This window comes from Equus quagga, chromosome 1 (assembly GCF_021613505.1).
Source record: "Equus quagga isolate Etosha38 chromosome 1, UCLA_HA_Equagga_1.0, whole genome shotgun sequence".
Classification (NCBI taxonomy): Eukaryota; Metazoa; Chordata; class Mammalia; order Perissodactyla; family Equidae; genus Equus; species Equus quagga.
Genome location: NC_060267.1, coordinates 56,007,099 through 56,025,861, shown reverse-complemented (window position 1 = coordinate 56,025,861; position 18,763 = coordinate 56,007,099). Strand labels below are relative to the sequence as shown.

Genomic DNA, 18,763 nt, shown 5'->3' with positions numbered 1-18,763 from the left:
CCCTTATCTGTGGTTTTATTTTATAGTAGTCCCCCCTTATCTGTGGCTTTATTTTATAGTAGTCCCCCCTTATCTGTGGCTTTATTTTATAGTAGTCCCCCCTTATCTGTGGTTTTGCCTTCTGCAGTTTAAGTTACCTGCAGTTAATCACAGCCCAAAAATATTAAATGGAAAATTCCAGAAATAAACAATTCATAAGTTTTAAATTGTGCACCATCCTGAGCAGTGTTAATGAAATCTCATGTCATCCCACCCAGGAAGTAAATCATCCCTTTGTCCAACTACCAGCCCAACAGTCACTTAACAGCTTTCTCTGTTATCAGATCAACTGTCATGGTATTGCAGTGCTTGTGTTCAAGTAACACTTATTTTACTTAATAATGGCTGACAAGCGCAAGAGTAGTGATGCAGGCAATTCAGACATGCCAAAGAGAAGCTATAAAGTGCTTCCTTTAAGTGAAAAGGTGAAAATTCTTGACCTAATAAGGAAAGAAAAAAATCGTATGAAGTTACTAAGATCTACAATAACTTTTATTACAATATATTGTCATAATTGTTCTATTTTATTCTTAATTATTGTTTTTAATCTTTTATTGTACCTAATTTAGAAGTTAAACTTTATCATAGGTATGTATGTATAGGAAAAAACATGGTATATATACAGCCATGCATTGCTTAACAATAGGGATACATTCTAAGAAATGCGTCACTAAGTGATTTTGTCCTTTTGTGAACATCATAGAGTGCACTTACACAAACCTAGGTGGTATAGCCTACTACACACCAAGGCTATATGGTACTAATCTTATGGGACCATGGTCGTATATGCAGTCCATCACTGACTGAACAGTTGTCGTGCGGTGCATAACTGTACAAAGTCTGGTTCTAGCAGCGGTTTCAGGCGTCCACTGGGGGTCTTCGAATGTATCCAATATCCATTCCCCTTTAATACGCAGACATTTTAATGTGTTTAATATGTTCTTAAATATGCACACATCTTAGAAATACAGAGGCTTCTGTTCACATACAGATGTGTTTTCAATTTATATGAATGCTATATCCCTCATTCTGTTTCTTTTAAAAAATATATATCCATGGTTCTCTGAATAATTCTATCTAGATCATTGCTGTTGACTTTTACATGGTATTCCATGGTACACATCCACTGTGTTTTACTTATCCAACTCCCCTGGTAACAAACCCTTTGGCTGTCTTCAAATCCCTGTTCTAAAGTGAACATCCTTATACATGTCCTCTTGGGGACCAGTGGGAAATTTTCTCTGGGGAATATATCCAAGAGTGGGATTACGGAGACCAACTATACTGCCTATGTTCCTGTTAGCCCAAATGCTTACAAGCACTGAATATTATTTCATTTTCTAATTTTTGTCAATTCAATGAATGGAATGTCATGTTTCATTGTCTTTGAAATTTGGATTTCTCCCTTTACTAGTCAGATTGAGGATCTCGAGCTGTATTTGTTAATCACTTAGGTTTCCTTGTCTGTTAACTGCCTATTCAAATCCTTTTCTCTCTCCCTATAGTCTTGATCTTTTCCTTATGATTTGCAAGCATCTTGCTTTATTCTACACCTCAATCCTTAATATTTTGGGAGGCAGTGAAAATATCTTCTCCCAATCAGTGACCCATTTGTTAACTTTGTCAATGGTGTTCTTTCTTGAACAGAAATATTTAAATTTGATGGAGTCATTTAAGATATCCTACCTAAAATGTTAACATTTTTGTTGATTAGCTTTACAGTTTTCTCTTTCACACTGAGGTCCTTAATCAGTGTGGAATTCACTGTTTTATCTGACATGACATAGGTGGCCAACTTTCTTCTTCATATAGTATGTCCATTTTCTAACAATTGCTTAATTCACACTAGTTTATGATACCCCCTCCATATAAATGTCTCTGATTTCAACTTCTCTATTGTTTCTCAGTGGTCTAGCTGCCCTTTCCTGAGCTGGTACTACACTGTTCTGGGTTGTATGATTTGGTTTGGTTTACGGCTCTGTCTCAGACCTAACAGGGCAAGTCTCTCATCTTTTCTTTTTCCTCACTTTAATGTTAGAATAGCTTTATTTGTCCATAAAATTTTTTAAAATTTTTAACTATGGTAAAATACACATAAAATTTGCCATCTTAACCATTTTAAGTGTACAGTTCAATTGAGTTCAGTACATTCACGTTGTTGTACAACCATTCTCCAGAACTCTTTTCATCTTGCCAAACTAAAACTCTGTACCCCTTAAACAACTCTCCCTCTGCCCTTCCCCAGCCCAGAGCAACCACAATTTTACTTCTATCTCTATGAAGTTGACTTCTCAAGGTATCTCATATAAGTAAATTCATATATCTTTTTGTGACTCATTCATGAAAAGTTTAAAATCAAATGAGTTCCCAAAGAAATACTGCTGGTTATTTTCATTGGAGCTGCAAAAAAAAATTATACTAACCTAGGGAGAATTGATGTCCCTACAGTATTAAATTATATCTATTTTTTCTTTATAATTGCTTTTTTTTTTTTTTGAGCAAGATTAGCCCTAAGCTAACTGCTGCCAATCCTCCTCTTTTTGCTGAGGAAGACTGGCCCTGAGCTAACATCCATGCCCATCTTCCTAAGCAGTACCATGTCCGCACCCAGGATCCGAACTGGCAAACCCCGGGCCGCCGAAACGGAACATGTGAACTTAACCACTGTGCCACCGGGCCAGCCCACACCATCTATTGATATAGTATATCGCTCAATTTGTTTTTCCTCATATTCTTTTGTAGAGTCTTGGGCTTTTTTGCTTTTTCTACTTTTCGGAACAACTTGAATACAAAAATGATTATGTATTTTTGGATGTTGACAGAACTCTACTGGAAAGCCATCTGGGCCTTAGGATTTGGGAGGGAGATAGGATTGAGGTTTATTTTTAAATCTATAACGATTGATCTCATGTTGCTCGTGTTTTCTATTCTCCCTTAACCTACTTTGTCATATTTTCCATATACGTATTTCTTTCTTCTAGCTTTTCAAGTTTATTAGAATATTACTGTTTATAACTGTATTGTTTTTAAACTGTGTGATACTAGTTACTTTTCCATTATTATTCTGTAAAATATCTTCCTATCTGATTAACCTTTTTCAAATAACTAACTCTTGGTTTGGTTTGGTTTTATCCTATACTCCATTGATTTCTAATTTAACATCTATTACTCTCCATCTTATTGTTCTTTTGGATTTAATTCTGTTGCTTTTTTCCTGGTTTCCTGATTTGAATGCTTACCTTATGTGCTTTCATGATTTCTTGTTTTCTAATATGTTAAAAAACTAGACATTTCCATCTAAATACTACTTTAGTTATATCCCATAGATTTTTCTTTTTACTAGAAAATAGTAAATGTATGGAATATAGAATTCCATACATTTTGACATATAGTGTTTCACTGTCACTCACTTCTAAAATTTTTTATTTCGACTTTAACCCAGGTGTCATTCAACAGGACATTTTCAGATTCCAAGCTTATTTTGGTTTTGGTGCAATTCTTTATTACTGATTTCTAATTTTGCTGCATTAGGTGTCAGAGAACACAGTCCATGTGACTTTGACTCTTGGGAATTTTGAAGTTTCCTCTGTGACCTAGTACTTGGGTTGGTTTTTATGAGTGTTCACTCAGTTCTTGAAAATACTGCTTATTCTCTATTTGTTAGTGCAAGATTCTATATACATACCTATTAGTTTGAGCTTACAAATATTATCAAAATCTTCTAAATTGTTGTTTACCTTTGTTTCATCAAATTCTGAAAGGACTATGTTCAAATAACCAACTGCAATTGATAATTTGTCTATTTCTCCCCATTGTTGTTTTAAACACTTAAAAGCATATTGTTAGATGTATAAATGTTCATAATCATTCTGTTTTCCTGATCTATTGTTCCTTTTATCAGTATATAACATTGCTCTGTGTGTTTTACAATTTCTTTGCCTTAAAAGATAATTTAATGTTAAAACAAATTTAGGGGGGTCATATCTTCCTGATATACCTTTTATCTTTAAATTTTTTCTATCCTTTTACTTTTAATTTTGCTGTTTCTTTTTGTCTTATGTTTAACTCTTGTGAAAATATTTATCAGTATTCTACTTTTTAGCCCAACTGAGATTTGTATTTTGATCTAAACTTAACTCATTTGCATTTATTGCCTTTCCCATTATTCATATTTATTTCAGCCAACTTTTTTCATGCTGTCTATATACCATCTTGGGCTTTTTTTCCCCGCCATCTGTTCCATTCTTCACTGGATAAACTGAGTTTTATACTGATGGTCTAAGACTTCTACATTCCATTTTTATTCTCCTGGAGTATTAACAGACATACTTACACTTATATTTTCCTGTCAATTTCTTAAGCTTATCATTATCTACATCTCCACAAACAAGACACTGTCCCACCATCACTGTGGGCAGTGCCAACTCACCATTTGGAATGGGGGAACTAACAGTGGCAGGAAGCAAGCCCCTCAGATCAGAGAGCCTCTGGAGTAATTAATAACCTGAACCTCTGCTCTTCCAAAGCTCTTTTTCTAAAGCTATTTTCTACCTAAGGGATAGAGAGGATGTGGAGAGAGGAGAGGGCATTCAGAAGCTGGTCAGTCTGCCTTCACAAGTTGGCTTGAATAGCACACCAACGTTACCCTGCAGCACCCGCCCCCTCCACTAACCCATAACTCACAGGGCTACGCACTGTTCACAGTTCACAGTGCTGATGGGGCAATGATATACCAAGAACAACCTGAGACAGAAGAAGCACCTGAAAAATATCCCATATCATTCCACGGCACCCAGTGCTCTTTTACTCTGAGCAGCTGTTTCATACACATACACACACTTACCCCTCAACCATTTCCTATTGTATAATTTTTATGCAAATTTCTTCAACTTCCCTCACTTCTGTGTTATCTCCACAGTTTGGTATGGGAGAGAGATCATCAGCCTTTCTGTTTTATTCACCACTGTATCCCCAGTGGGCAGAAGAGTCCTTAGCAGGTATCTGCAAATAACTGCTAGAATGAATGAAGGAATCAATCAATAAATCTTTTTCTTCTTTCATAATCTCATGTGATGAAAGCATGTCTCTCTTTTTCTAAAGCTATGTATCTCCATTATCCTAAATTCTAGGCTATATCCTTTTCTCATCTCTGCTAACATGAATTGATTCCTTTTCTCCCCACCTTTCTTTGTAGCTAGTCCTCAACCTACCAATCGAACAAGAGTCAGGGTCTCTACAGCATTCCATAATCAGCAGAGTCAGAAAAGACAGGTTCTAGTCTCAAAACTAATACCAAGCAGTCGCATAGGCCTTCAGCATGCCACTTACTCTGTCTGCACCTCAGATTCCTCACAGGGAGGCATTACAGCATTATGATCAAGAACATAAGTTTTGGAGTTTTAATTGATCAAGTTCTGAATCCCAGGTAATCAGGCAATAAGTCATGCAACCTCAATCTCTCTAAATTTCAGTATGCCCATGTATAAAATGTTAGAACAATTTTTTATTTCTTAGAAGTTTATTGTGAGGATTAACAGAGAAAACGAATGAAAGTATATGCAACCTACATAGTATATAAAAAGCATTCAACATTAGATATTATCATATATGCTTTTTAAATTATAGAAAGGCTACATGATCCAAATGCACTCTAGCTCTAAGAATGTATTATTAACTCTAAGTATGCTGAGGAAGTCAGAACTCTAGCTTAAAGAGGACAGAATACTGGGGCACTGGGTGGGATTACAAGCAGAAGGTGCATGTCAAGCAACAGCATCTAAGCTCCAGTACCTGAAAGTCTTGGAGCTAGAGCAGTTCTTAACTTTGTACTACCAATTCCCTGAACCACTTCCTGTAATCGTCACTAAGACATGGATGATAATGTCCACCTATAATGAACAGAATTCCAAAACTCATGTCCTGGGCAAGTAAGAAAAAAGTGGTACTACTTTGAGGGGGTAAGTTCTCCATATTTTAATTTATTAATAAAATGAGCTCTGCTCTGCACATTGAGAACTCATCCAGAAAGTAAACTCAATGAGAGGTCCACAGTATGTCATCAAGGTTTAGGAACAAGAAAGCGGGCAAAAAACAGAAAAATTCCTTTAAATATTGTAACCAATTTTGAAAGTCCCTGGGACACTAGTGAGATTGGCCCCAAGTGCCAATTAAAAGTAATGTACTAATTAAACACTTTACATAATTTTCACCGATAAAAGCAAGACAACAATACTTATCTTGCCTAATGCATACCATTACTCTGAGGATCAAATAAAACAAAAGAGAACAAATAAAAACGCTTGCAAGGGCCAACCCGTGGCTGAGTGGTTGAGTTCGAGAGCTGTGCTTCAGCAGCCTGGGATGTCTCTGGTTCGGATCTTGGGCATGGACCTGGCACCATTTGTCAAGCCATGCTGAGATGAGGTCCCACACAGCACAACCAGAAGGACCTACAACTAGAATATACAACTATGTACTGGGGGGCTTTGGTGAGAAGAAGGAAAAAAAAAACAAAAAAAAGAAGATTGGCAACAGATATTAGCTCAGGTGCCAATCTTTAAAAAGAAAAAGTGCTTTTAAACAGTAAAGTGTTTAAAAGAATCCTTAACCCATTGATAGTTAATACTTCCCTCCAAGTTCAGATGAGGGCTACATAAACATCTATGCTAGCCCTATTAAAACATCTATTCTAACCTTTGAAGTTGGTACTATTATTGTCCTCATTTACAAATGAGGAAATGGAGGATTAAAGAAGTAAAATAACTCATCCAAAGTCATATAAATAAATGTAGACAGCTGTGTTTCAAGCCTAGGTCAGACCCCAAAGCCCATGCTCTTGGCCACTATGTCACTAAGTCCAGGCCACTTCTGTGAAGGTCAACAGACCAAAAGAGATGTTCATAAAATAGGAGCAACTCCAAAGATACTAGATATTGCGTGCTGTCCAACACAAGATGGCCGCATTCCCTGAATCCAAACGGGAAGAAAATCACATCTTTTTCCATATCCTTTTTTTCCTTAAACAATTTTAAAATTTAAAAAAACTTCTTGACCCACGTTTTTTTTCATATTTGCTTAATTTAGTGATCTGAGAGTTAGATCAGAGTCTAGTACAGCTGCAGAGAGGAAGACAAGCTCAATTAAGAGCAAATTATAGAAACGTGAGACTCAGAGAGCTGGCTCAAACTGACTTTTATGAGCTCTAAATGAGAAAGTTGCTTTGGAAAAAAGTGACCCATGCCAAGTGTCCACCAGAATAATTTGAGGAAAAAAAAGTAAATGCTAATAAATAGGCATATTACACTCACAGAGTCATCTCAAATTCAAAAGGAAGTCAGCTTTTATACTATTATCTTTTAGGATGAGACAGTTATCTTTGAGCAGTTGTCCTAGTAACTTACAGCAGCAATCACTGAAATTCAGTTATTCCCACAATGGCCAAAAATAAATATAAGAACCATTCAAGAAATGGTTGACCACAAATACAGCTTTATTCTCTATGGTACAAGAAACCAATCACAAGCCCATCTGTGTGAGACCAAGCTAATAAGAACATTATTTGAGAAGGGTATAAAGAGAAGGACGGATTGTCAAGGGGAAAACATCATTTGTTGGACTGTGACACGCTTTTAAATATTAGCATTATCATTAACCAACTGCCCGGTTCTCTGGTTCGTACATCTGCCAGCTCCATCCAAAGCTACCACAGTAGCACAAACTTGGAAGTAGGCTCACCTCTAAAACACTGGCACCCTCTTCTGATCTTTTTGTAGTACTGCATGCATACCAGTTACTGAAGTGAAAAACTCTAATAAAGCCATAAATTAATAACTTTGCAGGTAACACTTTCCAGATAATTTTTTATTTGCAATTCCTTGAATAAACCTAAATTTAACCTAATAAAAATATGAAAGAGCAGACATTCTAAAAAAATTTATCAATGAAAAGAAAACCAACTATGTTCTCTTAACAGTTTATACATATATAAGCTGATTTTATTACAACTATAATGATGACAAAAACTAACGTACCGAAGACCTTACGTGCGCTTTGCACTAGGTGTGAATAAACTAGTTTAATCCTAACAACAGCCTTATGAGGTAGGCACTCCTATTCTCTTCATCTTATAGATGTGTAAAGTGAGGCACAATAAAGTTAAGTAACATGCCCAGGATCATGTACCTGGTAGTAAGTGCTAAGCTGAAGTTCAAACTCAGTAACCATGACTCCAGAGCCACAGGCTTATCTATACTTGAAATATCCCTCTGAGGTAGAATGGAGCTGACATCATGATAAAATGAAACACGATCAAAATAGAAAAACTGTAAGTTGTAAGGAAAATTACAAATACATCATCCAAATTTCTCATTTCAACAAAGTCCTAAAGTGCACAAAAATAAAATATTACATGAAATAGTTTTGGTCATTTTCTCATTCCTCCTCAGTTGAAGATTCCAGTCTTCTGGATCTACGATGTCTTTATGCATTCTTTTTACTCCTCATTCCTTTTTCCATGAAACTATGCCCTTATTTATGCATGATCTGCTTCTTCAAAAGGAAAGAAAAAACTAATCTATACTGTATGCTTTACTTTTCTTCGATAAAGCAGAACTACTTACATATTCCCACCTAAATTCCCTACTTCACTGCAATCTTTAAAAAATATTTACATTAGGACAGTAAATCCAAATAGCGTCATCAATTCCATCTCATTGTAAATATGACAGATTCTCATCTGTCTGAATTATTCACTGTATTCCTACCTGAAACAAAGGCTGACAGACTGGATAACCTTCTAAGATTTTTTTCAAACAGGATGTGAAGATACATTGTCTAATGATCTGTAGTTCAAAACGAGATCTATCTAGAACATTTCTAGATTCCATAGTATGCTTACCATTCTACTACTACTAACCATTCTGCTACTACTAATGATAATAATAATATCAAAAATTAAAAACATTTAATAATCCAAACACAGGGTAACAAGCTCAATGCCATTCATGACTGGAAGATTTACGATGGCTGAGAACAAAAGTTTTATTTAGATTTCTTTTTTACAACTATCTTTTCATTTCATGTTAGTTTAAAGTATACTTAGAAGTACAGACTAAGTGAAAGTCCAAAGTACTAAAAACATATATAAACTGCACCAGATTTAACTTGTTTTGTCCAAGAACAAGAGAAACAAGATGGTTATATTTTAATACAATAACTGAATCACATTGCTAAAGAATTAATCATAACATTATTCTTATCTCCCAAACCTGAACAGAACAAACACAGCACAGGTAATAATACATATGAAAAGGTGTCAAGGAATCACCTCCCTGCAAGCCCCAGAATTCTTGTTACCTCAGTCTGTAGGATGGCAGCCCTTTGCTCCTTAGCGGTCAAGGACTCCTTCAGCACTTCAATGTGTTGCTTGCTGTCTGAAAACTGGTTCGTGAGTGTTTCTAGCTTTGTCTGTAGAGCTAGAAGTTCTGTGTCCTTTCTGGACAGCTCCTGCTTCACCTGGCCAATCTAGAAGAAAAGAAAAAGCTGTAAGGAAAAAAGAAATGAAACAACCATCGCTGATCTGGATCTGCGACAGATCTCAGTCATGAGATATGAAACTAAATGCAGCATTAACTTTACGAGCAGACACAATTCACGTTTTTGCATCACCTAATCTTGGACTACCACCGCCACCCCCACAAAACAAACAAAGCTTATTCAACTACTAGGGACATTTCCTAAATAAACTCTCATTTATTGTGTCTCCTAAACATTTTCTGAATCCTTTAGAAAAGGAATGGAGAGAGAAAAGTCCCAATTCAATTAGATGACTACGAGACAGCAGTAAGCATCTGAACACCACTGTACGGATAAAACGGCTTTCATTTTATTAAGTCAGTCCTCTTCAGAACATACAGCAGGATTAGTACAGACGTAATACAGAAAGAGAAAAAAGGAACCTCTTAGTATTGCTATCTAAATTTACATCCAAAAGCTGCTGCTGCTGTATTCTTTTTCCATTACATTTTTTTCCTTCTCAAACAAAACTTTACATAAAATCCTGATCTTAAAAAACCACTTTTGGTGTTACAAGGCATTATAAATACATACTTTAAAAAAATCCTATAATTTTGATGAGTTAGGGGTACTGACCTAAAAAAAGATTCCACCTACAAAGTTACATCACCTACAACATGTCACATCAACTAAACTGTTAAAAGTAACAAGACCCAAACAAAGAACTGATAAAATTTCATTCTGTAGGAATCTACATGTGTAATTTGAATCTGAATTACTCTGACAGAGTAATCTACAAATCAATAGGTACCATTCATTCTCCCATAAATTTCTCTCATCTTAACTTAGAAAACATTTTATTTCAAACATCTCCATTACATCTCTACTGTGTTTCTAAGAACTTTTTAAATAGTCTTTTATTCTAAATGTAAGCCAAAATAACAGAGAAGTCAGACCTGCTTTCACATTATGTCTACTCCTTAGCAAGGGAGCTGTGCACTAAAAGACAGACTGATTATTGGAAGTATAAATTTGACAAGAAGCCAATAATATTAGTATCACTGATGAAATGAAAAGCACTTTTTTTAATTGAATCTATCTAAAGTATTTTAATTGTAATAATCTTTGGTGTAAGAGACAAAGCTTTTGAGAACAATTTCCCGTGAAAAATTACAAAATAAATTTTACTTAATCAAAATTAGACTTTTAAGGAGCACTAAAAATAAATTTCTAATTTACTCTTCTGTTTCAGCAAGACAAGCATTTTTCTCATATGCATGAAATCTCTATCTACAGATATAGTTATTCATTCATTCAACAAATATTTACGTGTGCTTACTGTATGCAAAGTACTAGAGGATACTAAGAACACCAGTGGAAGATAACTGTAAACGGCAGCTATTTTCATCTGTAATATAGATATGAACCCAGGAATTACCACGTACTGTAATGGTGTAGCATCTCTTTCATGACATCCCCTTACCAACAAAAAACACACATTAGTATTATTCCACCCCTAACATACAGAATGCACTTAAAATTCATTTGTTGTATGAATGAATATTCGTTCAAAGTGTTATCACTTCCTCAGCTAAAGAACTATGGCTTAAAGATAACTCCAATTTCCAGCTACCTCTAATCATGTGATCAAAAATAAATACAAAATCTCAGTTTCCTCAACACCTGCATCATCTTCAAATAATGCTGTATTGATCATATAGATTAAGAGAAGAAAATATTGTAAATGGAAAGCAGAGTTTAAAAGCACAAATTTTCCTTAAAAGTTAGGAGCACAAAGCTTTGCAGGCAATCACACATGAGGATGAGTGTGTCTTTGAGTAATTACTTTACCTCTCTAAGCCTTGATTTCCTAATCAGCAATATGTAGAAAATAAACCAGTGCCACTGTACTATTTAGATATTAAACAAAATAATGTACGGAATATGCTTAGCCTGTTGTTTGACACAAAAAGAAACGAATCATAGTAGCTGAGGAAAAAAAAGACGTTATACATCAATTTCTCTGGACGATACATGGTTATAATAAAACAAATTAGAACCTTTCAGAAAAAATATTTCACTTTTATATGTATACTATAAAGTGGTCCATAAATAGCAAACACAACAAATTAGCACGAGTGTTTTTCTTTTTAATGTTGCAATCCAGTCTTATCCCACAATTATTTTCAGAAGCAGTTTTTTCTGACACTGTGTGACAAATGTGTGCACGGCCTAGTATAGGGGCAGTAGAGTGAAGAGCTTACCAGCACAGATTCTGGAACCAGATTGCTTGTGTAAAAATCAAACTCTGCCTCTTACTAGCTCTGTTTCCTAAGCACTACCCTGTTATCCCAACTTCCTCAGCTATAAATTGGGGTTGATAATATACCTACCTTAGTAGGTTATAAAATGTTTATAATATGTGCTCAAGTGTTAGCTACTTTATTATTTACCATTTTATTCTGAAATGGAATTTTAAGTTCTTCAGACAGAAAACTGAACTAGATTGAGACTTTAAATAAGTTTCATGCTAATTCTAATTTACTAGATAATTCTAAAGAAGCTAATCACTTTCTATAGATCTGTTTTAAAGAAAGTAACATTTGTTGCAAAATCACCTAATGGGGACTTTAAGATCATGCCTACATAGGAAGGTAAGGCATTTACTCAAGAATTTCCAATTTGAATAAACACTAGGTGACAGACCTAGAACATCTGCATATTTTTGTATGTAAGAAGAAAAAGAGACTACCAATCATACAGATCAATGAGTATCTAGTAACAGAAAAGGAGGTGAGGAAAAAAAGGCTCTGAAGTTCCATCCATACAATGACATAAGCAACAATAAAGAACCAGGTATAGGGCTTCCAGAACACATGAGGGCTCACTGCACACAAAGTCACATATGGGTCAAACTGGTGAACAAGAGTCGGTTAAAGAGCAGAGCAGGCTGGTTAGTGCTAGTATTGGGCAAAGCTGCCAACCACAGAGAATGAAAGTGTAAGCCACCCAGAAGCCACAGCTAGCAGGGTCCCACTGTGGGATCACTGCACACAAAGAGTAAATCTTACGGCAAAGACCTCAGCCTGAAGACCAGCCGCTCTCTTTTTCAGCTCCTCCCCTTGAGCCTCTTTCGAACTTAGTTCCTCCTTCAGTTGTTCTACCTGTCACGACATTGTTATTTTTTTTTACTTATGTGCCAACTTAGGTCGTCTTCTTATCTGCTTTGGAACCAGAGCAGTAACTGGAAATAACAATAACTTATACAATACAATCAAATCTGTTCCCCTAATTCCCTTTTCAAAGGAACCTAGATGGTTTCTCTATTTTCTTAGGGTTTTTTAACTGGACTGGAATGTGCTAATCAGCAAATCGGAGCAGAGACTATATTGTAGTATATTTTGTTCTCAAATTAGAGTGAAAAATTCAAACTAATAGAAAGTTGAATATGTGAATTTTTAAGTTCTAAAATTAACACAAAACTGGCAGTACTCATTGATAACGGATTCTTAAAATAGTAGAGGAATATTCTACAGACTTATATGCCAGGTATGGGTACCAAGGCAAGAAGCCAGAAACTAGAGAGGCAGTTAAAACTTTGTCATTCCTTTACAGTTTTCACTTCTGAGAAACTGAGGAACTAATGCAATTGGGATATGAGGGTTGGGGAGAATACTTATTTTCTAGCTAATATTTTATAATTACAATTATGATTTTTAATTAGACCAAAACTAACCTGATAAATTGATAACTGTAATAAACTGAATCCTCCAATTTGCCTACATAGTCTCTAGAATCAAACTAAATGACTCTGGATCTAAGGAAGGAATATTGTGACCTCGTTTATAAATACAGACTGATACGTCTCACTGGTACCTATCTTACTGTACATACACCTGAAGTGCACATGGGAAACAATACACCTGATACAAATGGATCTTCTCCAAGGCACAGAGCAAAGGGCTTTCCTTTATGGAACCATATTTGAAGGGAAAACAGGATTTTATTAAAGTCATTTCAGGAGAGAAAAAGGTGGGGAGGCTGGGTTCAGCCTCTCAGGATTTTGACTTTTAAAATACCTCACAAGAGGTAGAGAACTTGATGTCTCATATAGTGAGAAAAACTCACCTGGATGTAACCCTACTAAATCACCTCAGAAGTACTGATAGATACAAAATGTTAAACTGTGATACATACTTAGCCTCATACAGGTTATCTTCTCTTAAGTGAAAATTTGAAATAACTACACAACATTAGTAATTCTGACTTTAATTCTGGGAAAGTTCCATTTGAAAGAATTATGTTAGAAGTATTCTTCCCTGAAGTCTGATAAAACACTATCAAGTGCATCATCACTAAGGAAGTAGGACTATGCATCAATTCTTCAAACTCCATTTAAAAATTACAGCATCACACACCATTACCTTATTTTTCATAAATTTCGAATGGCTCCGATAGACCTCCATTTGCTTCATTTCTTCCTCCCTTTCTTCAGTACTCAAAGCCCCATTCGATTTCAGCATCTGAATTTCCTCTTCCAAGTCTCGGAGCCCACGCTCCATAGAGGAAATTTTTGAATCCTGAGGACAAAGGATGATTTCGACAATAAAGTATTACAAAAAATCAGAAGTTGAACAACTCGATCCTCACAGATGTTAAATTTAATAAAGATAAACAAATATCTAGAAAAATTGCTGTCTAGCAACTGATGCCTTGCTTCTAAAATATATCCTGTATGGCCATTTGGGTGGAAGAAAAAGGATGCATGTCTGTAACATGATTTTTCCTCTATCCCTTCTTCCAGTCTACACCCTTTCAATTAAAGTTGAGATAATTAAAAAAGTAGAAGCAATGGAAAACTCAAAGTTTCTTTGTACTCAGTCCACAAATTTCTAGGGAGAAATTTTGTAATGTTAAGAGTAAATTTTTCTAGCTATAATATTTTATCATTTTACTTGGTGACCCGTAAAAGGTTTATTTCTGCCCCCAAAGGTATGGGGAGAAAAATAAGAGGGCTTCAAAGATTTATACAATAATAGGTGTAACTATATTTACAATAATAAAGATTTTATAACATCCTATTGCACAAAAACAAAAAGATAATTATATTAACAGTTACAATTTATCATATTAGTAATCTTACTTATTCTCTATACTTCTCTATACATTTAAAATATTTCATAATAATTTTAAAAAGAAAGGTCACTGTCCTTGTAAATCACCACCACAAATATCACCTCCCAGCAGAACATCCTTCTATAGTCAATTTCTTGGTTTTGTTTTTTACAGTATCTAATTTATCCTCAGACTGTTTTAGATGTCATCAATTATAGAAAAACTGCTTTAGATGTCATCAACTACAGAAAAACTTCTACAGAGAATGGATATTTTCATATCTATAGTTGCATATGCTTATTCACCTAAGAAACAAAGATCTCAAAGAGCATAAGTAAAGAGCTTTATTTTATCTGGAATGTTAGAGAAACCACTCCTTCAGGAAGTAATTTTGAGATTGACTTCCTTTTGCACTTTACCTCAAGGATTTCTTGATTGACTCCTTGCTATCATAATTTTTAGAGCACACAGAAAAAAGTTAAAGGATTTATCAAGAGACAACTACCTCTAGTTATTTTTAGGTTCAGGGGAGAGGAAAGGGATGTACTCCTCTGTCTTGCATTGCATTACCTTTAAAAACATCACAACAAAAGTTTTCTTTTACGAATTTATTCAATATAACTTACATTTGGTTCAAAATTAAATGTATTGAATTAATACAATCAGACACACTCTAAACCTAAACCAAGATTTTGATTTACTTGTTTAAAATTAATGGGGCTCAGGCAATCTTCCAGCTCATAAAGAATAAACAAACTACTTCAATTGCACTATCTGATTCACTATTGTAGTACCTAAAATGCTCTTTTAAGATTACTATAAGTCTTCCTGGAAATATCAGGATGTAGTGCCTCAAGAGTGACTAAAACACTAGGCACGTGCATTGACTAACCGGGAATGAAAGAAGGTGACTTAGGCACGTGGATGTGACTAACCGTGAATGAAAGAAGGCTCTGACGTCAGCCTGGGTGGTAATCAAAGATGGCCAAAGGAGAGAGAGAGTGTATTTCTAGCAACACTGGTGCTCCACACAAAACATCCTCCAGCTAAGAACTCCACTCTGCACCTCACATAGACAACCTCCACCTCTACAAAAGCCCCTGCAAGGCTCCTGCCAAGAAACCTTATCCATCTTCTCTCCTAACCCCAAGACATATGGATGTAACCCTTGATCAAATCATGCACCACAAAAAGCTTCTACCCAGAAAGGGACCATAACTGCAGCTCTGAAGGCCATGAGGCAGGCACCGACTACCCAACAAAAGAACTGCAAGGCTACTCTCTGAAATCAGGCAAGAAAATGAAAGCCTAATATGCTCAACTAGTTCTAGCACCAACTCAATCAGTACTCAGGCTGGGTTTATTTGAGGACAGTCCTTCCAAGGAGGTTTCTTATTCCTAGAGTATGTAATAACTATGTAAATAAATCCCTTTTCATCTTATTAGTCTGTACTTCCCCAGCCCTGGGTCTACCATCATTAATCAACCAATCCCACTGAACCTACTAAAATTCTCTGCTCCCTGTTAAATTTCCAAAACCCTCTTTTCAAAAGTTGTCTCCCTACCCCAAGTAAAACCTGGCTTTCCCGAAGGATATAATTTCCCTGAACTCTCTCCAGTAAAGGTCACTAATCCCCAAGCACCACAAGGGAGCAGGGGAAAAGTGGGCATCCCCCTGATTCCTCAATACTATTCCCCTTTATTTAAAGTTCATGCTCCTTTTCATTTTACCCTCCTCACTGCTGCCATCTAGGGACTTCCCAATCACTAGTGCCCATTTTAAGAAGTCTGCCACCTGGCTCACAAATGCCACTCTTGCCATCACCCCAGGATTTCAATGTCCAAATTCCCTGATATCCTTAATTCCAGTGACCTCTTCCTCTAGTCCATTTTAGCTATCCAGTTTACAGGACTACCGTCTGGATCCTATTACCACCCAGGACTCTCTTCCCAGGACTGCCACACCATCACTCTCATTATCTGCTCTTCTTGAACCTCACAGAGATCTCCACTTCTCTGACTTTTACATTTTCTCCCAAACTGTCAGTCCATTCTGAATTCTCTTCCTTCCTATCACACAAACTACTCTTTCACCATCACTCTCAATTCATTTGCACTCCAATAATTCTGTTACATCTACCCAGCAAAACTCTAACCCTAGAGCAGTACAGTAATTCTTCCCTGCTCCTCCACTGCTAAAGGAAAAAGAAAAAAAATTAGAGAAGGTAGGAGGAAGCAGAGGGGAAGAAGGGTAGAGAGGGAAAAGATGGAAGGAGAGAAGAAGGTGGGAGAAGGAAGGGAAAGAGGAGGAGAAGGAAAAGGAAGAAGGAAAGGAGGAGGAAGAGGAGGAGAGAGAAAAGAAAATTACATCACCTTGAATATTGCTGGGCTCTTTTATTGTCTATCAGTCACCTTCCTTTCCCATTTCCCCCCAAAGACCACTCCAGATCTTCATAACTCTCTCAAGCTCATGCCACACTCTCAGCATCTTAACTATTTCAGTTGTAATTTCAGCATAATATCTACCTGACTCCACTGAGCCACCAGAATCTCAGAATCTCTTGCTTCTTAGCAGAATGGCTGAAGATTAACACAACTTAAAATAGATCCACTCCCAATTAATACCATTACACTTTCTAATTCTGTCAAAAAGCAAGTAAAATAATTTTGTGAACATAGGTACATTTCTGTGTTTTATTCTTGGGTTTCAACAGAGATTATGTACAAATAAACTTGTAGGAAATGGCAACATGCAACTAAACCTTTCTAAAGGCTCTTTACAAGATTATGTTCAAGACTACTAACTGTCTAACTAGAAAGAATCCAGAATCCACTAATTTGGAATTTGTTTGGTAAATTCTTTCCCCAATGAGAATAAAGACATGATATAAACAAAGTTTTAAGAGGAAATTATCCAAATTAAGAGACTAGTTATGAGAACATAAGAAGCATCTATTTACATAAAACTATCTATATAGAAAAACTAAATATTCTTGTCATATCAACAAATATTAAATGAAGGCCCACAATGCACAGTGTCAAACTTTTTAGGGGATATGAAGAAGTTAGAGGGGGAGAGAGGGCCTTATCTGTAAGAGTCTTTTAGCTTTTGTAAGAAAGAATATGTTGTTAATAAAAATAATAATAGCAGCAGCAGCTAACACTGACTGAAGGTTTACTATGTGCCAGGTTCTGTTCAAAGTGGCTGTATTTATTTTAACTAATTTCAACCTCAAAATAACCCACAGGATAGGTACTATTATTATCACCATTTTTTGATAAAGAAATTGAGGCATACAGAGGTTAGATAACTTGCTCTGTATCATATAGTTAAGTAAAGCCAGATTTCAAATCCAGGAAATTGAAGTCAGAAGGCAGAACCTTAACCACCAATCACCATACCATACAGCCTAAAGATTTCTAACTGTCCATTAACTGAAAGCAGAGGTTTTCAAAGTATGGTCCATGGAACTCTGGGTGTCCCTTCCTAAAAACCCTTTCAAGAAGTCTGCAGAGTCAACACTATTTTCATAATAATACTATGACTTTACTTGACTCCTCCACTGTAACATTTGCACTAAAGATATAAAAGCAACAGTGAGCAAAACTGCTAGTGCCTTAGGACAACACGCAATGGCACCAAACTGTACAAGCAGTCACTGTATTCTTCAATGTCAGGCACTTGCAGGAAAAAAAAGAAAAGTTTTAAAAGACTGCTTCACTTAAGAATGTCCTTGGTTACTTTATTACTTTTTATCAATCTCAACCCTTGAGTATGCATCTTTTCACTGTTCTGTGCAATGGAATGGGAAGGAGCTGGGCACTCCTGCTGCCTACTGAAGTATGACGGCTGCCCTAGGAATAGCATTTGTGTGCTTCTCTGAGCTGCAACCTGAATTAGGTACTTTTTCATGGAACATGACCTTTACTTGAAAGAACAACTGACAGACAAACTGTGGTTACTGAGACTTGATATTTGGCAGTCATTTTCTTAAAAATGAATGAAATGAGCCTATCATTTTAAGAGAATAAAGAGGTTCTGAGATCAAAAGTTTTAAGAACAGCTGATTTAAAGAAATTCTGGACAATCCTTTTT

General features: G+C 35.9%; 1 protein-coding gene across 11 annotated transcripts in view; it reads right to left on the bottom strand.

Annotated features, from left to right (window-relative positions):
- ERC1 (ELKS/RAB6-interacting/CAST family member 1) overlaps positions 1-18,763 on the bottom strand; it is a 519,222-nt gene that overhangs the window by 381,732 nt on the left and 118,727 nt on the right. For 7 of the 11 annotated variants that reach the window (XM_046661687.1, XM_046661678.1, XM_046661716.1 and 4 more), the window contains 3 exons: positions 13,977-14,132; positions 12,624-12,716; positions 9,394-9,561 (listed from right to left, as the gene is read on the bottom strand). In XM_046661687.1, coding sequence (XP_046517643.1) covers positions 9,394-9,561; positions 12,624-12,716; positions 13,977-14,132 — 417 coding nt within the window. The remainder of the gene's footprint in view (positions 1-9,393; positions 9,562-12,623; positions 12,717-13,976; positions 14,133-18,763) is intronic. The other 4 variants (XM_046661704.1, XM_046661724.1, XM_046661733.1 and 1 more) reach the window with 2 other exon arrangements.